This window comes from Alligator mississippiensis, chromosome 2, assembly GCF_030867095.1.
Source record: "Alligator mississippiensis isolate rAllMis1 chromosome 2, rAllMis1, whole genome shotgun sequence".
In the NCBI taxonomy this organism is placed as follows: Eukaryota; Metazoa; Chordata; order Crocodylia; family Alligatoridae; genus Alligator; species Alligator mississippiensis.
Window position 1 is genome coordinate 271,702,831 of NC_081825.1, and position 22,565 is coordinate 271,725,395.

Sequence of the window (22,565 nt, forward strand, 5' to 3'; positions counted from 1 at the left end):
TTTGAAGCAATAAATTCTGGTTCATATTATGCTAGAGTTTATTGCTCCCAGGCACTACATTTGAATGTGTGCCCAGGACCACAGCACACTGACGTGAATTGGAGCAGCTCTGGCTGGTAGGGGGCTCACGGGTCAGCCTGCCAACCTGACGAGGTGCTTCAGTGCAGGCTAGCTGGCAGGCAGCCCCTGCACCGAAGCTCCCTCTTGCCCCAGCCAGCCCTGTCAGTATCACACATGCATTGCTGCACAGTAAATAACTCCGCTGTAGGGCAGTACTTGTATTTAAAAGTACTTTCCTACAGCAGAGTTTATTAGTTTACGGCAGCCTAATAGGGCCACACATGTAGATGGGGAGACTTTGCTGTGGAGCTAATTAGGCAGCTCCACAGTGTCTTGTAGACATGCCCAGGGTGACCTTAGAAAGCACTTAAATCAGCATGATAAAAATGTTTAACTGTGTCTGTCACTCAAAGGTGTCAGATGTTTCCTGGCACGTAGAAGAGGAGATAACTGAGATAACACTACTTAGGGCATTGGATGGGATACATAGGGCAAAGTAACAGTAAACATAACTTAGAGCAGTTTTAGGGCAAATCCCTGTTCTAGGTAAGGACAAGCATCAGGGAAAGAATAAAAATAGATTAGACTCACCTTTTGCTCTTATCATACATAACAAATGAGAGCAATTGGAAAAGAAAATCAGAAGAGCAGTTTATTAATTTTCATGGAGGGCAGTATTTCCCAGTGTAACATTGTGATTCTTCAAGTAGATAAGACAGAGCTTTCCCCTACCCTCCACTTCAGTAAACCATGGTATTAGATTGCATTTGCAGCATTTCTAAGGTTTCCAGAGCCAAATTATTGCATGATAGCTCTGCAAAGTGTCTGATATGCAGGAAGCTTTGTGGCTTGTTTTGTAGAGTCATGGTTATTCAATAGCAGCCTCTGTGTTACAGATTCTTTTGTTTCTGAAGAACCAACACTCTGATATTGTTTTAGCAGCTAAGTGACTTTTTTTTTTAATTATAGTTGTGGGTTAGAACTTAAATAGGATTCCAGAGGAGAGAAATCCCAGAGAAATGTCTTTTTTTTTTTTTTTTGGACCTGCGATCTTCTATAAATCTTACCAATTTCTTCAGTCCATGGTGAGCCAAAAGCTGTCACCTTCAAATGGCATTCATAACAAGTTACTTATATGGCACCTAGGCAGACAAGGTTCTTTGGGTGAATCTGATATGTTTTATTAGACCAACTTAAATCACTGGGAAAAAAAATTCTTAGCAAGCTTTCAGGTTTAAAAACCCTTCATCAGGCTGAGGAAGCCTCTGCAGCTGGTGTGTGTTCTTCCTGGATAGAATGAATAGGAGAACACACACCAATCTCAGAGGCTTCCTCAGCCTGATGAAGGGTTTTTAAACCCAAAAGCTTGCTAAGAAAATTTTTTTTCAACAATTTAAGTTGGTCTAATAAAACATATCAGATTCACCCAAAGAACCTTGTCTGCCTATGTACTTAGACCAACACGGCTAGAACCTACACCCCTGTTATATGGCATGTTCATCCCAGAAGTTCCCAAAATACCATACAGTCCATATGCATAGAGCACCACTGAAATGTAGCCATCCCTGGGGTAGAGAACCCCAACCAGGAGAACAGTATAGTAGCACATAACCCATCCACAAATGGTTACATTTGTGACAGTTGTTACAGTATCTGTTAAGCTGTCATGAAAGACCCACTTCTTTTGAACTGCATGAAACTTTGTGTATCCACCTCTGAAGGGGCTGACTTTATCCTGCCATGAGTCAAATTTGTGATGCAAGCAAGATGAGATACTTCAGATCCAATGCTCAGACCATCCTATTCATGGGTGCTTCTGACTGATAATGGAAAACTTCAGGATACACAGCCATGCCAAAAGCCAACCTAGATTCCTGGGTCATTTTTTTAACTTTCCCCTTACCCTGACTCCGAAAGAGTAAATCACAGCCAATTTTAAGTTATGATAGGTTAAAGAAACAATTGTCTTGGTTTACCTTTAATTTTGGTGTGATAAGAAGTGACTCTGCAGAAATCAGGAAAGTTACAGTGACATGTAAAAGCCATGTAGGATGGAGACCCAGTACATTTCTCTTTATTATTGTTGCAACTTTTGTTCCAAAAAGGGATGGCAGAAAAATGGCTGGTAACTTTCACTATGTAGTATGTGTTTTTGCTGTGTTTTGGAAAATGTAAAATAGCAGCTGTGACCATTTTGAAATCTGCTAGTGTGCAAGAAATATGTACCAGAAATGGTTAAAATTTTTAAATTCCGTTAATTCCAGATGCACTATGTGTGCATATATGGCTATATCAACCACCTTGAAACATTTATTTATATTGACATTAACATTCTTAGGATATATTATATTCAAATTAGCATTGTCTAAGCAAAATACATGGACTCCTAAGGAAACACAGATACCTCTTAAATACCACCCTTACATATATGGCAAATATAAATATTGAAAACAAGGTGACCTCCACTACTTAATTAAAACTAATTTTTCTTTGCTGGGCAGAGTTAAAATCTCTCATGCAGTCCCAAACAAATGTTTGCAATTCTTTCTCTGTAATGGCAGAAGTGTTACTACTTTAATTTTCTTCTTTAGATAAATCTCCAATGGTAAGTTGTGTCATAACAAAACCAGATAATATATGCATTTACAGTTTGATTGCTTATACAGAAAGAACTGTTTAAATTTCCAAATCTGTTGGTTACACACAGGCTGTGTCTACACTAGACACTGACTACTTAGTAGCCCGTGACTACTGCACAGTAGCGTCAGATGGCAGAAAGTATGACACAACGCTACTGCACAGCAGTCTCAGGCTAGTGCACAGTTAGTGTCACAAAAAAGTCATTTGGCAGTGCTACTGCAGAGAAACTCTGGTTACTGCACAGTCATACAAGTACTAAATGACTGTGCATAATGACTGTGCAGTCAGCATCTCATGTAGATGTGCATGGCCACTTAGTGGCCAAGTTTAGAGCTTCCTTTTATTCCAGCTGACACCCCTTGCACCATGAAATTGGTGAGCTAGTTCCTGGTCCCTGAGGGAATGTCTTTGCACCTCCTCGGCAGTACTAAGGAACCTTAAAACTGACACGTTTGGAGAACTGCAAATTGCCCCAGTAGCAGGGGAGGGGTACTTCCTTGGTTTCTCTAGGAAGATCATCTCAGGTGTGTCTATAGTATTGCACTGGTCCAGCAATCCCTGACAGGTGTAAGAATTTGGCCCCAGCAGCCCCAGAAATAGGGAGAGAGAAAAAATGGGATGCTACCATCTTTACTTTTTTTATTCCCCTTTAATTTGTGCCAGATTCAAGGACTAGGTCCCACTGGATTTTCATGAGGTATAATTAGTGCAGTAATTGGTCCATAACCCATAACAACCAAAGAAATAGTATTTATTTTAGATACTACTTCAGAGTTCTCACTTGCCAAAGGTTACCATAGGCTCCCAAAGTATGATTTACTGTGTGGCTTCATGCCTTATTTTCATAGATTCATAGAAAATTTGGGTTGGAAGGGACCTCAGGAGGTCTTCTAGTCCAACCATGTGCTCGAAGCAGAACCATTGCCAACTAGATCATCCAGGCCAAGGCTTATTCTAGCTGGGTCTTAAAAACCCCAAGGATGGAGAAACCACAACCTCTCTGGGTAACAAGTTCCAGTGCTTTACTTTATTTTGAGAAAGTAGAGCACAGAAGTGCCTATACCAGTTGTTGTTTTTATAACTGGTAGGCAGTTTGCAATTTGCTTTCAAAAACATTCGAATAGGTGGATTCCAAAACATTCCAGTGTTATCTGTTTTCCATAGTACTGAACTACAGCTGCAACTATTTTATATTCAAACAATCACTCTGGTAAACCTTATTATGCTGCCTGCTAACACAGGCATTTGTTTGGTATTGTTATTGCAGGTTATCAGTTCAGCACTTAATTGTGCTGCAGCAATACAATGAAGTTGGCTCGCATAAAACACCATCAAGAAGGATTTATTTCAGTTCTACTAACTGTAAAAACATTAGCTCTTTGCCTTAGTCATTAGCATGTAAACACATTTCAGATATTTTCTCTCACTAGACTACTTGTACCTTCTTTATTAAATCTAGAGAAAAGTGGAAAGAGGGAATATGGGAAAGAGGTATTATATGAGCATACTGTGGGCTGTGATTTATTTTTGATGGTATTCCTTTTTTGGGTTTATTTTAAATACATTTTAAGCAGTGCTGTTAATGTGTTGCAGTAGCAATGTTGATTACCTGAAGTTTTAACCTAAAATGTCATGCAGTCTTGAGATTTCAGCATGGATCAGTCTTGAGATATCAGCAAGGATATCATGGAAAAATGAAGTAAACCAAAGATTTTACCTTTTACTGGAGGCAAACGCAGATTTCTCATTTTACTAGAGAAACCTGTGGATTTTGCAGTTTTGCAATAAACTGTCTGCAGGCTGGCAGAGTTGCAGCCTGCAAGGGGCTGAGAGGGAGTGGGAGGAGGGCAATCAGGTAGGGGGCACCATGTGCATGTACATACACATGGCCCAGGCAGCCTGGAGAGCAGCTCCCGCCAGTAAGTGTGGGGGCGGGGAGGGGATTGATGTCCCCAAAAGGAGGGAGGGAGGGAGTTGGGCAGAGCTGGGGCTGGGACTGGGGCTGCTGCCCAGCTGGGTGATGTGTAGGGCCTGAGGCTGCAATACGCAGCTGCAGGGCCCCAGCTGGAAGCAGGATGGGGCCATGGGAGGCTCATCTGGGGGGCCGGGGAGTGGAGCTGGCTCCCCGCCGCAGCACTCACTGTTGGGGTGGCAAGGGGAACCCATGCCCCGAGATCTGTGTGCAGGGTGGGGACACAGCAGATGCAAGCTTGGGCTCCTGCCCTGCTGCCTTCCCCTGGGGTCTCCGCAGCCTGGCAGGCATGACCCAGCACTTCAGGGAAGAGCACGGCCGCGCAGGAAAGCTGAAAGCTCCGCACTGGCCTGGTGATGCGTTCCCTGTGTGTGCAGCATCTTTTAGGGGCACAACCCCATGCCACTGCCCTCACTGCAGCCGCTCATGCAGGGGACGCATCTCCAGGGCAGCATGGAGCTCAAGAGGTTTCCTGTGTGGCCCTACTCTGCCCTGCAGTGCTGGGTCACACCTGTTGGGCTGCAGAGGCCCCAGGGGAGGGCAGTAGGGCAGGAGCCCACAGCATGCAGTCCATACCCAACCTGTGCACAGATCTGGGGGGTACAGTTTCCCCCCTGCCCCCCAGGAGTGCAAGCTGCAGCAGGGAGCTGTCCTCCCCACCCCCAGCCCGTAGCAGGGTGGAGTTGGGCTCTGCTCAGCTACAGTAGCCACTGCTTCCTGCTGGGGGCAGAGGGCTGTGGATGCGGGTCCCTGGCCCCATAGCCCTGACAGCTGGGGCCCCCTCCAGCCAGGCTGGGGATCAGGGGCTGTGGGTGGGGGGTAAGGGGCACAAGCAGTGCCAGGGGTCTGTGGGGGGTGGGGGGAGTGAGAGGCACAAGCAGGGCTGAGGGAAAACTGGCAGGGGTAATTTTGGGAGTTTGTTAGAGAATTTGCGATTTTTTTTTTTATCAGGGAAAACCAGGATTCCTGGATATCAGAGACACAAAGATTAGTTAATAGCACTGTTACTGGGAAATAATGCAACATTATTTATAGAGCAGAAAGTCACATTGCCTAGAGCAGGATTCCCAAACTGTAGTACACATACCCCACAGGGTGCGCAAGATATCTCGGGGCAGGGGATATGTGAGAGAAATTATGTAATGGCAGTTTTAATTTTCATTATAATAATAATTGGCATTTAAGGGGGTAAAAATATAAATTGTATACTGGTAGGGATACGCAGGCAGCTTCTAAATTTGGAAGGGGGTATGCAATAAGGAAACCTCTGGCCTAGAACTTTAAAAAATGCTGTTGTTTGGGGAAGACAAGAGCAAGAGGTAGGGGAGGCCATTCAACTTTTAGGAACAGTTTGGTTTATTCTAGCTCTAATGTTTGTGATTCTCTGTTGTGAATCATGTATCTTAGTGGTTGCCAGACTGCACACTACAGCAGACAAAATGTTCAGGAATTTGCTCATTCTTGTTCATTTTCAGTGGGAGACTTGAAGCATCTCATGCATATGTGGAGATTATTCTACAAAAGGTCCACAGCTACTAGCAGCACTTCCCACAATATTAACCTTGTGCCATCAGTTCCTCATGCCATCTTACTAGTAGAGGAAAGTTGCACATCAACCCTTCACTGCACATTTATCAGCTTATTTTTAATTAATTCTTAAATGTTAATTTTAAATAATGAAGAAACCCAAGAGGACCTTAAGTGCCTTCCTCTACTCAAGCAGCACAAAGCAGACTTAACTGATTGAATCTGCTCTTCTGGCAGATTCTTCCCTCACAAAGCAATTTTCAGCAGCTGTGCCACGCCCACACAGCCCTCAGACAGGGAGTATGGCCAGGATATCTCTAAGCAGTGGCAATACGGGGTTGCTGGAATAGTCCTTGCCCCTGGCACCTGTCATAGATTAGAGCAGTTATTAGGCTACTTCACTTCAAACCAGAAACTAGTCTAGGACCAAGCAGTTTCAGGTGGGTGGAAAAGTGGCATAAAGCCACCTTGGTAAATACTCACAAACCTGCTCTGGACAGAGCTTGTATAAGCCCAGGACCTGTGTCCAAACACTGAAGATTTTATTTTAGTGATGGAGAGAGTAAAATACTGCCTGTCTGTGTTTAACAACATAGATACTGTCTTGAATTCTGCTACAACATTGGCATGTCACCCAATACAATCCTCTCTTTTATGTTTCAAAGTGACAATACTTCATCTAAACAATCTCTTAGCTGAAATTTTAATAAATAGTTTGCATTTTCAGTTAGTGCCTATGCAAATCTCAACGAATTGTCTATACATCATTTAGATGGGTGACGATGTTCTTTACTTCCTGCCTTAAGCTCTTGTGTGTGACTGCTGTGCACTGTGACACAGAAGCTTCCTGTATTGTATTAGATGTGGCTCCATTTTGATGTCAGCCAATATATATATAAATTGAGAAACAAAGGCCAGTTATAGCTCTCTGATTCTGTGCCCCGGCCCAAGTTAGTGCTGCTCCCAAGCTGCCCAAACATTTGAGCTGGCAGTGGTTCCCTATGGGCTATCCATTATCTGGAGATAGCTGGAATGGAACATGCTCCCATGTCAACGGGCTTTGGGAGGGAGGCACTGGGCCAGGTCACACTGGTTACACACCTGCTGGAGGATTCCCCACTGTAATGAAATACCCAGCAGGGGAATTGCAGGTCATTTCCACTCGCCGTTCTCTGTCCATGCAGCACAAAGGGAGCCAATTTGGTCAGTGAAGGTATTAATTTTTTTTCTTTTGACTTTTTAAAGTATATTCAGCTATTGGACTGAAAAGAAACCTGTGGCTTAATGCACAGGCTAAAATGCTGAAAGATGGCATTTTTTCAGCCTCTCTGTGGATATTTTGAGTGTAAAAAGTAACATTTTAAGTGTTAATCTCCATCTTCCAGGCCTTTACTCTTGTAATTCTTCACCGGTTAGAGGTGCCAAAAAATATCATCTTTGACACTTCTTTGTAACAGATTTAACTTTGCTGAAAGGCAAAATCATTCATAAAAACACCCCTTCCAGCTTGGTAAAACTGCCACAGGAGCAGCAGAGACCCCCAATGAGCAAAACTGTTGTCTGCTTGCTTAGCTATTAAATCATGTTTTAACTTTGTGTTTTCCTAGGTTTCCTGTGAAACAGAAGACAATGAGCAGCTATCTCCCTGCGCACAAAATTCACAGAAGTATTTATCTAGGTCATTATCATTTTCAGACAGGCAAGGCCTGGATGTCTCCAGTCCCACAAAATGTGACAGGAAAGATGCTCGGAAAACATCTAATGCCTCTGCCTCTAAGTCACGTGTCAGTGATTCAAGTCCATTGAGAAAACAGTCTGAAGTTTTGTATGGTTTCTCTGCTGATAGTGTTATGAGCATTGGTCATTCACACACACAGCAGGAGGCTGAATGCAAACTCTACAGTGGTGATCTCCTAGATAAGCATTCCGATTGCTTTACTGACAACCACCAACCATTCACACCACGCACCTTAAAATCAGAAGCAAAATCTTTCTTGTCAGAGTACAGGTACTACACTCCTGCTAAAAGAAAAAGGAAGAACATTCGCAAGCAGCGGGTGGAAGCAGAAACACAGACTGATGTAAGCAGGTACAGAAATTACAATTTTCTTTTGAAATAGTGTGGTTTGTTAATCAGACAAGGCTTTTCATAAGGCTACAAACTACACCAAATTCTGCCCTCTTTTACCCAGCTAGAAATCTAGGAAAATGAAAGTGAGATCCTTTGACTTATTATTATGAAACTTAGAACAGAACTTGGCCTGCTCTTTTTAAGAACCTCCAAGATTCATTCCATTCTGCCTCACAGATCTTGGGCCTGATTCTTTACTGCCTTGTATCTCGTGTTGTGATTTATACCAATACAACTTAGGTTTGAAATGCTACCACGTCCGAACTGCAGTGTACTTGAGGGAATTTGCACTGGTGTAAATAGCAGCATGAGTTGCTAGGAAATCAAGGAGCATGCTCTGTGTCTTTGCCCTCCCCGTCCTCTCTCTCTGATACGTACTAGTGTTGGTGGCACGCAAACCTGCCACTCGGCAGCTCCTGCCATCTCAGGCAATTCTCTAATTCTCTGGTTCCTTTTTTTTTAATCTTATAAAGTGATCCAAAGATCCTTGAATATATCTTTTCATTGCCCTGTTAAAAATAAGAAACAATAAAAAGTGTGAATCTGTGTTTTAGTTAAATTATTTAAGCTATAATTAGTATGAAGCATTATATACAAAATCAATTGCCTTTGCCTATATTGTGTTCTTTCCAAAGTAATAGCTCCTTACCATCTTAGGGTCCCAGTCTCTTCAGTGCCTGTATCCCTAACTCCTTTTTTTTCTTTCTCTCTCTCTTAGGATAATTTTTTTTCTCATGTATCAGATCACTCTTAAGAAGATGGTTACTGGGAGAGCTACCATCTTTTGAGGGAATAGAGGATAAACACAGGGTGCCAGTCATGGGAGGGGGTGAATGGCTCAGCTTCCACTGAAGTTCATAGGAGTGCTAAGAGCACCATAATGTCATGGCTGAATCCATAGAGTTGAATTTGGAGCAGTGACTTCAGCACTCCTGAAACCACTTGGCAGAGAATCAAAAGCAGGAATGTAATTTTCCAACACCTGGGAAGATCTCAGCTGTTGCCTGCAGTCCAGCTGATTAAACTAGGGCACCAGATCTGAAATCAGAGCTTACCTAGTGGGTGTAATTTAAATGATTTAACAGTCACATTTGCAAGACACTCTATGAGCCCTTCTTCTTTCCATCTCCTCTGTTAACTTTATCAATCTCTTATGACACAGGTTGTGGTCAAAGTACCGTGGTCTAATTATATTTCAACACAGATAAAATGCCAAAATATCTTTAGGTATATTAACATTTTTGGAAAGGCAGCTATTTTATTAAGGTGGGTATGCATCTTGGGTAGAATTCCTATTAATAACAAGGGGAGAATGGGCATCTTAACATCCATTTAAAATAAACACCCATTTCTCTCACTTGTCTGTAGCAAAAAGGCAGATAAAAGAAACTTTAAAGCAATTGTATTTATATAGTGTTCTGAATTTGTCAGAAAACATCATTTTTGTTTCTAATACATGAACTTTGGATGCTTCAACCTAATCATTTAAAGTATAATTCTTCAGCTCCTTAGCCTTCTGAGAACCTTTTTGAGAATTTCTCCCTCATTTTCATTTTACCTTTTCCTTGTTAAATTAAAATTTGAAGTTTTTGCTCAAGAAGGGCAATGTATTGGGCAAAATGAACTCTCCGGGCCTTTTTTTCCCCTTTTTTTTCTTTTTTTTTAATATAAACGCCAAGCTGCAGCATTTCCATTTTCTTCTTTACTGCATTTTCCTCTGCTGGAAGGGAGTTGAGGCTTGCTTCTTTTATCCTATAGATTTTGGATTTTATGAGACTGACTGGGTGTGCATTAAGGTGCTTTTTTTAATGTGCATTAACTTGAGTACCTCCAATGTGAAGTACTAAAGAAATGCACATTAGACTGCATTAATGCGCAGTAATGAATGCAAATGGTTTTTAAGTGATGCTTAATACACAGTAGCCTATTTTACTGCATATTAGCATAATCACGTTTTTTTACATGATGCTTTAATGCTCAGTAAAATAGGCTACTGTGCATTAAAGCACATATGTAGACACGCCCATAGAGTGATAACTTACAAATTTGCATATTTCTACCATTGACTTGCTGAGCACGAATCCCACACATCATCCTTGATGTGTTTTATGTTGACGTACAAGGTAGTTTCCACTTCCAACTATGCTGAATGTTCTATTTACTAGGCCTGTGTGAATAGGGAAGTATTCAATTTGGATTCAGATTCAGCCAATTTGGAGGGCAGGGATTCTATTCGGTGATTCGAATTCCTGTCCCCATTCGATTTGGCCAAATCAGAATTGGAGATCCGGGGCTGATTCAGAGATACAGATCCACCAGGAACCCAGGCAGGGGGAGCTGCAGGAGAAGCCCCTATGGCTGCCCTGCCCAGCCCCAGCCCCCGCCCGGCCCCAGCCTTCCAGCACTTAAAAAAAAAAAAAAAAAGCCCCGCACTCACCTGATGCAGCAGGGGCTCTGGGGGCTCTGGGACCTCCTGGTGGCCCACCCCCACCATGTAGACCTCACACCCCAATTTCTCCCTACAGCCCTGCCCCTGATGCCCCCCCACCCAGGGCCAGAAGTCTGGGAATCAAATAAATAAATAAATAAATAAATAAACCACACTCATCGGCAGTAACAGCAGTTGTGGGGGCTCTGGGGCCACGTGAGAGAGCCCCCCTACACAGACCCTTCTCCTTGATCTCCCCCCCACCCAGCCCCACCCTCGATGGTTGCCCCACCCGCCCCAGCATCCCGGCAATTTAAAAAAAAAAAAAAGCCCCAGCAGGGATCAGGGCCTCTGAGGGCTCATGGCAACTGGCCTATGGCACGGGTACAACATGGTTCAGCAGGGCACCATGCGCTGCCTGGCACTGAGGCGAATCCATCTGTCAGCTGGAGCCTGGCACTACTCAGCCCCAGCAGCTCCAGCGCCCAGACAGCACGCAGCGCCCTGCTGAGCTGCGCTGCACCTGCGCCATGGGGAAGCTACTGCATGGGTGCCAGGCAGGCGGGGATCGGCAAGCTCCACTATCCCATGCTGCACAGGGAGGCTCTGCCACAAGGGCCCAGAGACCCCAGTCCCTGCTGCTGCAGCCGGTCAGTGTGGGGCTTTTTGCTTTTTTTAAACTGCTGGCATGCTGGGGCTAGGTGGGGCAGCCATCAGGGGTGGGGCTGGGGGCGGAGATCAGGGAGCGGGGGCTGTGTGGGGGGACTCTGCCCTGTGGCCCCAGAGCCCATACTGCCGGTGAGTGTGGGGGTTTTTTGTTCGTTTGTTTTGCTTTGTTTTGTTTTGTTTTATTCTTGGACTGCTGGGGCTGGGCTGGGGGGCCATCAGGGGTGGGGTTGAGGGAGGCGATCGGGGTGCAGGGTCTGCATGGTGGGGGGCTCTGCCAGGAGGCCCCAGAGCTCCCACAGCCCCTGCTGCAGCAGGTTAGTGAAGGGCTTATTTTCTTAAAGTGTCAGGAGGCTCAGGTTGGGTGGGAGATGGGGCCGGGAAGGGCAGCCACGGGGGCTTCTCTTGGCGGCTCCCCCTGCCTGGGAAGAGGCAGGCACAGCCAGAGAAGCCAGGGGAGAACCTGCAGCTGCCCGACTGTGCCTGCCTGTCTGTGGCGGATCCAAATCTCTGAAACTTTTCTGAATTGATTCACAGGCTTTGGATTTGATTCGGACCTTTTAATGGGTCTCCCGATTTGATTCAGATTTGGAGATTAGGCTGCTGAATCAGGCCAAATTCTGAATCAAATCAGCGACTGCAGCTTCGCATAGCCCTACTATTCACCCTCAGTAACTATCCAGTCAGGAGATGGATTTAGATGATCTAAAAATGACTTTATTGCCTTAAATGTTGGCAAACTGAGAACTGACAATCACTTGCTCTTCTTATGTGAGTAGCAGCCATGGCACATATTTTCAAAGCTGTCAGAAGGATATGAATGCCCAGTTCCCTTTAAAACTGATGGACATTGAGTGTTCCTATCCCCAAGGTGACTTTAAAAAATCTAAGCCTATGTTATGGAAAGTAGACTATTGGCCTATGATGTCCATGTATTGTTCTAATATTTATTTTCAAACTTTGTAGTTTTCAATCTGAGCCCAAAGCATCTGAGAGAAAAGTGACTGACTTCCAAAAGATCATAACACAGGTAATAAAAAAGTATATTTATCAATCATCTAGATGTTTATAAAACTTCCTTCAGCATGGTAGCAGAGCACATATTTCATCTGCCACTGCAGTTTAGAGCAAAATCCAGTTTCATTTTCTAGATGAGTTGACAGCTGAATTCACCATGTTCAGAGGCCTGGGGTCCAAAGGAACAAGAGGGAATGATAAGAAATAGGCCCCTGGCAGATGGTCATTTAAAGGTGCCATAGGTTCTGATTTACAGTCCTAACAATCATGCTTCCTGCCATGCTGCATGTGTATGGCAGGAGGTGCAATTTTGGGTAGAGGATCAGATCTCCATCACACCCTATTCCCGGTACAGAAGGAGCCTGGGATCATGGTCCTGGGCTCCCCCTGCACCAACAAATAGGAAGCCAGTCAGCTGATCACCTCTCTTAGCCTCAGGAGCACAATGGATTCAAGGCCTCTGCTGTACCATAGAGGCTAGGAGCCCCAGTTAGCTGCCACTCCCAGCCTCCAAGTTCAGCAGAGTCAAGGAGCGCCTGTACACACCACAGGTTTTAATTCTCATTAAATAGGTTTATAAAATTTAAATTTGTTTATTTTAGAGCATCACATCTGTGTTTACATGCACTAGGTTTTCAAACGAATAAAGCCTTAGAGCATCACATCTGTGCTTACACGCACTAGGTTTTCAAACAAATTAAACTAGGTTCCTGGCCAGTGCTGCAGGAGAGCAGGACGGTCCAACGCTGCCTCTCCCCACCCCAGAGCGCCCCCCCCCAACCTCATGCCCATGCCCTGTCATGCAGCTGTGGAAGCGGGGAGCCAAAACCACGCAAGAAAAAAAAATGGAAGCAATTTGAAAGTGAAAGCAATTTGAAGGGGTGAACTATGAAAAAGTTGCCATGTTATCTGGTGGACAAAGAGGCTCATTACATGTCTTTGAGTGCCTTTATGTTTGCATGCAACAAATCCATGGACACAACACTTTAATTCCCGGTGAGCCAAACTAAACTACATCCAAGGAGTTTTAGTTTAACGCACAACAAAGACTTTTAAAGCATCAGGAAATCCTGTTCATGCAAACAAACATGCAGTTTCAGTGCATGAAAGGGCAAAAATTGTGGTGTGTACAAGTAGCCATACAGGTAAAAGCAGGTGCAAATAAGAAATGAGGCTTTGGGTGCAGCATTCATAAACAGGAGCACATGTTCAGCATCTTGCTTCCAGGGTGGCTTTTATATTGTACTTTAAACAGTCCCTGGACAGGGTGCTTAAACAGTCCTTGAAGCAGGGACCAGAACCCAGGACTGTCCTCCCAAGTTAATGACCTAACTGCTAAGATATACAGTGAGGTTTCCTTTTGCTCTCTCTCAAGTTTAATGTATGTTGCATTCTGCACAGTAGTACAATTTCAACAGGAAGGGTAGAGAGTAATAGCAGAATAACAATAACCTATATCAGGCTCCTCAAGGGACTTCATGGGAGGAATGCTAGTTTAGTGGTTTTCAACCTTTTTAGACTCAAGGCATCCCTCAGAAGACTGAAGGCACCCCTCCATAATTTTTTTTTAAATTAAAGCAGCAACCTGATTTATTTATTACAGTCCTAACCTCCTTGCAGAAAGGGCAGGCAGGGAGATCCTGAGCCTTATTTCCTTACATTTCCTGCGGCCCCCTTCAAAGGATCTCACAGCACCCCAGGATGCCCAGCATCCTGGTTGAGTATCACTGCCCTAGTTTCTGGATCCCATCTGGGGTTCTTCATGAGCTGAACATCAATTTGCTCATGCATAGGCAGTTCTGGGCACACACGAGAGGTTCAGTTCCTGGCATCCAAAATATGTTAAAGTCAAAATAAGGCACATTGTAATTTAGGTACCTCCTGGGTTAGGAAGCAGCTGAGCAGCAATTTTGGATCACAGTTGTGGAGCTTGGTGCCCAGATTCTGCCTATATCCTGCTTTATGCCCTTGAGTGCTCTGCTGGATGTTGTTCTAAGGTACTATGCCTGAGCAAGGGTGGTAGAATCTGTCCCTCAGATACAATATGTAGTCTTGTGACAATAACTACAATGGTGTATACATTCATTTCTGATACCAGAGAATTCTTACTAACGTTTGTATCATGGTATTGACTGATGCTGTTTATGGTGGGGGTTTTATAGCTGAACATAAATCCTGGTTATCTGGACTTCCCAATAGCACTGCAGTATGTTTCTATTTTGGGAGTCTTGAATACATTTTTTGTTATAAAGGTAAAGTGAAATGGACGTCTAACCTCCTCCATTTCTCTTTAATCTCCCTCTCCCTTTGAAGAGATTAAATAATTTCCTTGGCTTCAAATTGTTGTAACCTTTTCCCATCTTGCTCAGTTTTCCCATGGAAGAGCTTGACATGGAATTTAGGTTCCTCATACAGATACTTTAACATGCGCTGGATTTCATCCACAGCCAGTACACTGACAAGAAGTCTTTAAACACAAGTCCTCTCAAAGTTAATAGAGTTACTTGCCTGATTTGGATTTTGCAGGACCCTTTATGTTTCTGATTATGAATAAAGCAAGTAGTTCTGTCTGTCCCGAGGTGGCTTCATCTGAATTGAGTAAAGACAGGTCCAGACGTAACTTGAACCCTATTAAGAAAGCTTTCCTCAAGGTTATCGGAAGATTTTGGTTTTACATTAGATTATTTTTCTTGGCTGTTGCGAAAGGGAAAGGAAGCCATATAGTGCCCTTTTCTGGGTGTCATCATTTAAAATGCAGGCAGTAGACAACTTGATCTTCAAGCTGAGTGACTGAAATGACATGCTGTAGGCTATTGGTTACAAGTGCCAAGCCTTATTACTTGACTACCACACATTCTACTGGGCACATTTTTGGGAGGTCATCTTTGGCCTACTTTTCAGGAGAGATGAGCCACCCCCAAATCTACTGTTTTCAACTAGAGTATGAAGTGCTGAGCCCATCTGAGAATTAGGCCCTTAACTGACAGCTGCTTCATTTTACCTTTGACACTCCCTTCATAAAGGTTTTGTTGAATATTTGGAAAGTACTCCTGATTATGTACTTTCACCCAAGTGTTCCTGCATTCTTGGGTGCACATGCTTTATGCTTACAGTTTTAGACCAAAGTGTTTTTAATAAAATTGTATTAAAAATATTACTAATACATTTTCTGAGGCACATGCTTATATAAGATTTTCACAGTAGAATTATCCCAAGTCTTTGAAGCAGGTATTTCCTTACGGTCATTTTCTTCTCATTCCCTGATCCCTTGTGGTCAAATGTGGTCCTTGTCTTCTGTGTATTGTTGCTTCAGTAATAAAGGTATTATCTCTGCATTGTAGGCTGAAGATGTGAACTCTGCAACAGATGAGCCTGAGGGAAGAATGGATGTGTTTCAGTATTCTTTATCAAGGTGCATGCAGTAGGAAACCAGTTTTGAAACGTTCTTTATTGCTTGTCCTACACCTGCTTAGGCTTGTTAGCCACAATTGCTTTTTCTCTCTCTGAGTTCCTTCATCTAGCAGAGTGTTTTTAAAGATTAATAATTTTATGCATAACAATATTCACATTTTCCTTATGATAAAGTTCCATTCTGAAGCCAGTTGAGTGGGATACTTTTGAAATATATGACTAAATCTGTATGTACTACAGCATCTCTTATCATGGAAATTGCTATGCTCTTGCACCCAGTTTTCCCATGCTTATTGAGCAGTGGTTCCTATTAGGCAGGACTGAGGCTGACAATGCCAACATTACACTTAATTCCCTATGGGCATGTGAACTAATAGCAAAACTTGCAAACTCAGTATTTCTTTCAGTAAGATGATGGTGGACATTATTGATACAGCTTCACATAAGGACATGGGTGTAGAGTAGCTTTCAGAGGAAAAAGGACCCCAGACATCTTATAATCAAAATTTAATCTCTCCCTCCTGAACCAAGGTCATATGCTGCCAGTTTTCCTAGGACTAGATTCCTACCTCCCTTCAGCAGGGAGTCATGATATTAGATCAGGTGGATAAGACTTGGGCTTTTTTTCCTCCCTTTTGTTCATAGCTATTTTCCCTGCTTTTTTACAATCCTAACTTTGCATCCCTGCCACAGCTTCACCTGCCTTTTGGCACTATGCCCACCATAACTGACAAACTCCTCTGTATTACTGCATACACCACGCAGCCAGACTCTCAGTCTGCCCTCCTTCATGCTCTGAAGGTTGATATTTTGCTAGGCAAAAACACCAGTTGTGTCAGATGATGATTCTTTATCTAATTGCAATCTTTATAGAGGCTAAAAATAAATATGTACGGCTAGAATCTACCCAGGGTGCCTAAATCCCATTCTCCAGAGTAATATTAGGACTTTTTCCATTCTGAGACACCTTCCATCTTAATGACATGGGTTCTGTCTGCACCACTATTAGATTTTTTACTTTACTGAGGATGGGAAGGAAGATCTCTTCTAGCTTGAAAGTAAGATATGGCGTTTCCTGATGGAGCAAGCAGTGTTTTTTAGATAAGTGAAATGGATGAGGGGCATAACCCTCACTGATTGAGCAAAACTGTCATTATGCAGTAGGATTAATGTTATTTTTGATGTGGCTATCTATGGCTATATGAACAAGGTAAGGTAAGTTAGGGTATAAACTTCAGTTACTCCATTTAATGTGAGATAGTTTACCCCATTTTTACTGAGGGGCAATCTACTCTACCTCCCATATATCACAGGGAAGACTGCACACATGGACAGGTACTGCAGAGAAGCTAGTGGGCTGTAAGTTCATCCAGTAAATTAATTCACAGTAACTTGCTCATGTTGTCATATGCTTTGGTATATGCTTTTGGCAGAGGGGCAGCTCAAGAAAGAGTGTGAATTGCAGGAGAATTAGCTGTTTTTAGGAAATTGCTTAATGCTGTTTTTCACTGTTCTATTTTCTGACTAGGGAGACATCCTTATATTCTGAGCAGTCTTCAGCAAGAATTAAAATCCAGGCTGAGTAAGTATATTTTTGCCTTTCTTTGAGTTGGAATAAATTGGCACATCACTGAATGTCCTGGAACAGGCATGGATGCAAACAAAGAAATCAGTTAAACAGTAGCTGAAGTATTATTCACAGAACCAGTTTTCCAGACTAGATCTGTTTTATTGCAGAGATCTAAAGCTCCTGATGCTTATTCCCCATATTCTTTTCTTGTTATTGACATGCAGCAAGTGTTTCCAGAGAACAGACGTATAATGTCACATCAGATGGGAAACAAGTAGCAGGAGCAGAGAAACTTTTCACGATATAGGTTATGTAGTAGGGAGTGTTGTGTTTATGTGTTCTTATATACAAGCATGGACTGAATTTCCAGGATACCAAAGTTTTAGTGTGAGCAAGCGCTAAAGGTTGGCTTTGTTAGGCTGGAATGTGCTAGGAACTAGACAGAAAAAAAGAGTCTGGTATGCTAATAAGCAATAAAGGTATTAAATAACTGCAAGAAGATTAATTTGTAACAGCTTTAGCCCAGCAATAAAGGTAAACAAGGCAGGTAGAAAGGAGTTTCTCAGTTGTGGAAAGGTAAAGTAGGTGTATAGGTGAGTGGCAGGCTGGATCTGTCCAGTTTCGGGAAAGCAGACACCCCAAAATATGATACTGTAGTTGGAAATCTTTGGAAATAAAATTGAAGGAAAAAGTTGTTCTTTGCTAGTGTCAACTAGATCCCAGCAGCCTGGAGCAGCTAGAATTACTCCCTTACTAGCCCAGTTAAAAGTACTCCAGCCAAATGCATGTCATTCTAACTGCCTTTCTATACATTTTGTACAATGCTTCTAGTAAAATTTTATAAATACTTAATTAAAATAATCTGTAGAAATGTTAAATGTTATTTCATAAAGAAATTTTTACCAGAACTATTGACACTGTCTGTTAAATTTCAGCAGTCACCATGACCACTGTTTTTCTTTTAAGCTGAATCCATGCTCTCAGCACCAAATATGTACTTGGTGGAGTTTTTTCCTGATTCAGGAATGTTAAGTTTATGCACTTTCCAGAACTGATTTGGATTGTAGCAGAGCTTAGGCAGGAGTGACCTTTAAGTGACTGGTCTGGATTTCTTCTGAGCCCAAGTCCAGTATGTGGAGATCTTCTAAAGCTAAAGTGTATGCAGCAATAAATGCAACTAATAAATTTAGATGTGTAGGTGGTTTTGCAGCTGTTAAGCAAGGTCAGTTACAATCACAGAGGTATCTGAACTTCTAAGGTATGTTTTAGGCATTTAGAGGTTGATAAGCTTGGGACCTGATGGTCACTGTACTAAGAGATAGTGCCAAGAGCCAAAAGTGTGTTGATCTTCTTGGAGTTTGTAAATTATTTCCCTGATCAGATAAAGCTACTTGCTCCACTCTGATAGATGTCTCTACTTTTATATATTCATAGTGGATTTTCTGTTCTTTGTGCAGAGAGGAAGAGCTGCTGTATCTCACTTTCATTGAAGAAGTAACAGATGAAATTCTTAAACTCGGATTATTTTCCAACAGGTTGGATATCTTTATTTTCAAGTTCACAATTACTGTGTTTGAACAGACCAGGTCCTGTAAGCTGTGTGAAATGGCACTTGTCTCCAACACTGGTGTGACCTTTTTAGAATAAGTGTTAGCATTTAATCTTCTGTTAAATATATTTTAAAAAATATTATTCTCCATTGCTCTCCATCTCTCTGTTTGCCCTTCCTTTCCCCTAGACAGAGAAACAAAGGGCTGCAGGGCAATTTCTGGGTCATCTGGTCTAATCCCCTACAGTTGTAGGCAACCATGTCACATGGTTCATAAACTGATCAAGCTCTAACATAGAACCATAGTTTTTGCCCCCATGACACCTGGGAGGCTGTGCTGGAATCCCTTTCCTCTGATGGCTTAGAAACCTTCAGCTAATTTCTAACCAAAGCTTATTTGTTCTGTCAGGGATGGCCTTTACCTTAAATGGGTCTTCTTCCTACATGTTTGCTTTGCTGACGTGCAAAGTAATTGCATTGCTCCTAACCCCTCTACACAAAACCAGGCAACATCTGTTAGTCTCTTCGTGCAAAATAAGCTCTCTGTTCCCCTTTCTTAGACTACTGTCCCTTCCTGCATCTGTTCCAGTTTGACTTCATCTTTCTGGAATGTGGGTGACCAAAATTGTATGCAGTATTTCAAGTGTGGTTTTACCAGTGCCTTGTATAATGTAATCAGTACGTCCCTATTTCTTCTGGAATATATCACCATATATATCATAGAATTGCCCTTGCCTTTTTCATAACCATATCACAGGAGTGATTCCTAGTTATGATTATTGATCACAAGGCACCAACCTCTTTCTCTTGTACTTTTTTTTAAGTGATGGGTTCCCAACCAGTAGCACAGATTCATATTATGAATTCCAAAGTGCATGAAATATGACTTGCTTCCTTCCTTCCGATCTGGTTCTTTCTCTTTGGATAAGGTAGAAAAGAGGCACAGCTAGTACCAAGAAATAGGGTACTGAGCTGCTTTCCCCTGATTCTGTCTTTGGAGTGTTAGGCTAGCAGTTACTTCTCAGTCTCTGGAAAAGGGAGTATAGAGATCTTTTCACTGAGCTGGAACAGGAACTAGCTCTCCACTTGCTTTAACTGAGTTGAGGTTTGTTCCAACAGGGTACAGCCTACCAGCCAGTGTTCACATGTATCCTGAAGGTTACTGGCTGTTGCTTTGACGGGCACTTGTTCACCAAGCAACTGTCGAGTAGCATGAAGGCTCAGTATGAGTTTTTCTGTAACTGAGCATAATTAAGGCTATCCAAGCAAGAAAAATCATGAAAATTCTGGAGTTTGAATCTTAACTCTCTAGACTTGTTTCAAACATTTCCTGACAATACTGTGACTGAGCTTTGTCTGCTTGTTTTAGAGTATTGGAACGATTGTTTGAGCGTCACATAGAAGAAAACAGGCACCGTTTGAATGAGGTAAGTCCATTCTCGGAGCAGGGTCTGTAACATTCCCCATTTCTGTCAGTGACATCAAAAGGCATTTGATAATGGCAAGCTGGTAAACGTAGCCAGACCACTCAGTGCAGATCCACTAGTAGAATAAAAGATTGTGGATTGGTACTGTGATAGCATGCCACTTAGGTTGCCCACATCACGTATAGTCTCATACCCAGACAGCAGTTATTTCAGGAACTTGATGACGGTTTGCAGCATAGTAATAATAAGAAAAGATTAGTCACTTGCTTTCGAGTATCCGTTCTTTCCTTTAACATTTGGCCAAACCGAACATTCCAATTAGAAGAAGGTCATTAAAATAATTCAGACATTCACAGCAGGTGTTTGCAGTGTTTTCCTGCCAGAGTGACCCAGGCAGACTGGGCCATCTCCTCCGCTTCTTCCTGCTGCCCAGCCACAGCATGGCACAGAGAGCGTTCCCCCTGTACTAAAGCCCTGGGCACCTCCCCTCCATCAAAGCCCCCAGTACCCAACTGTGGTACAGTACGAGCAGAGCTCCCTGCTGCCAAATGTTGCCAAAGCCACATCTCCATGGGCTGTAATTATTGACCCTTGATTTACAGAATAAAAATCAGCTACAAATTCAATCTTACTCCTGCAAGCAGCTGACCCATCACTAAACTTAAGCATTATATTTCTTCCTTTAAATTCTAGAGCAAAATGCGCCACCTACTGGATGTCCTTAAAGTGGACCTAGGCTGTAGCACAGAGGAGAAATCTGAGAAAGTCAATGGGAATATGGAGGCATTTGATCTGGAAAAGTTTAAAACCATGGATCAGCTTCAAATTACCAGCAAAAATCAAGGGCAGAATAAGATTACGAAGAGCAGTGAGTTCCTGAAAGCCATGGATTTATTATCAAAGGATCTAAACAAATTAATGCCCCAGTCATATTGTGAAACTCCAGAGGAGATATGTGGCCAGAATGGCTTTTCAAAAGATCTTACTGAAGAAGTGAGCATTGGAACAGATCCTTATTCTTCAGTGAAATCTGAATCTGTCCCAGATATTTCACACTCTTTGGAGCCAACATTAAATTCAACCACTTGTGAGAGTGACTTTGAAACCAATAAGGAACTTGATGATCTTGAAGAAAGCTTTGCAGAGGCCCTTCAAATCTCAAATGACTATGTAGAAGAATAGACCAGAGTTAACTGCAAAACAGTAATGCAGACAGTACTGTGGAGAGCCAATGTTTGTCAAATAAATACTAGTGAATCATTAATTTTTATCTTCAACTTTCCTATTCAAATGCTGCTATTAGCCTCACAAGAGGGGTACAAGTATTATCAATCAGGCATTAACTGATCTAGGTACTAACATAAGCTGTAATGGTTTAAAAGTTATTGTTCAAAAAGAATGTTTTTATAATTTAAGCTAAGAGTACAATTTTGGAACTAGCTGCTGACACTGCTAAAATTAGAGTATATATATTTTTAGGTTTATTGAAGATGTAATATTTTATATTATTTATTGTTTATTTATAATAAATGAATGCAGTACCTGCACCATTGTAAACACATTTCTGGTATAACATGCCATCAAGAGCTAAGATCATCATATTTTCAGGAGTTGCTGGGAAGTCTATATCACTTTCCAAGAACAATCTAATGCAGACAAGCATAAAAAACCCCCACAGTGCATAAACCTGTAGGAAGCTTGCAAAGTGAGCACAGACCATTTCATCAACCGTGAGGTGGAGGGGAGGAGGTATCTGCACTTAGAACTCCCTGCCCATTTTTCAAAGTTGTCTTCCTAAGTTCCTACAGGAGATGAGCCTTGCAAATCCAGTTGCCCTCTTACAATACTGTGAGAGTTAATGAGCATTCTGTTAGTAATACATTTTCTGCATCAAAAATACCTATTCACCTTGAAGTAAAATCTAAATCAAAGAACAATCTATGTATATGTGATCACAACAGCAGACACTCAAGCATGGCCTTTGGATGGCAGCCAGCGGGTAGTGGGTAATCTGTTCTTTTTACACCCTTCTTTCCTCTGTGTACCCAGTCCTCTTTCCCCTTTGTCTCCTGACAAAAAGAAGTAGGCCTGCTCTAGTAATAGCAGCCCTCCACTTTCCTTAACTTTCTGCCATCCTGCTTGGTTAGGAAAGGACATTTTTTGCTAA

The 22,565-nt window shown here is 42.5% G+C and overlaps 1 protein-coding gene across 3 annotated transcripts in view; it reads left to right on the plus strand.

Moving 5' to 3' along the window:
- The window catches only part of SPATA7 (spermatogenesis associated 7), a 74,102-nt gene extending 52,157 nt beyond the window's left edge, over window positions 1–21,945 (plus strand). For all 3 annotated transcript variants that reach the window (XM_059723153.1, XM_059723154.1, XM_019481689.2), the window contains 7 exons: window positions 7,807–8,288; window positions 12,391–12,454; window positions 15,783–15,853; window positions 17,381–17,434; window positions 18,880–18,957; window positions 20,341–20,398; window positions 21,092–21,945. In XM_059723153.1, the coding sequence (XP_059579136.1) occupies window positions 7,807–8,288; window positions 12,391–12,454; window positions 15,783–15,853; window positions 17,381–17,434; window positions 18,880–18,957; window positions 20,341–20,398; window positions 21,092–21,580 (1,296 nt within the window). In that variant the 3' untranslated portion in view covers window positions 21,581–21,945. The remainder of the gene's footprint in view (window positions 1–7,806; window positions 8,289–12,390; window positions 12,455–15,782; window positions 15,854–17,380; window positions 17,435–18,879; window positions 18,958–20,340; window positions 20,399–21,091) is intronic.
- Window positions 21,946–22,565: the final 620 nt, after the last annotated feature.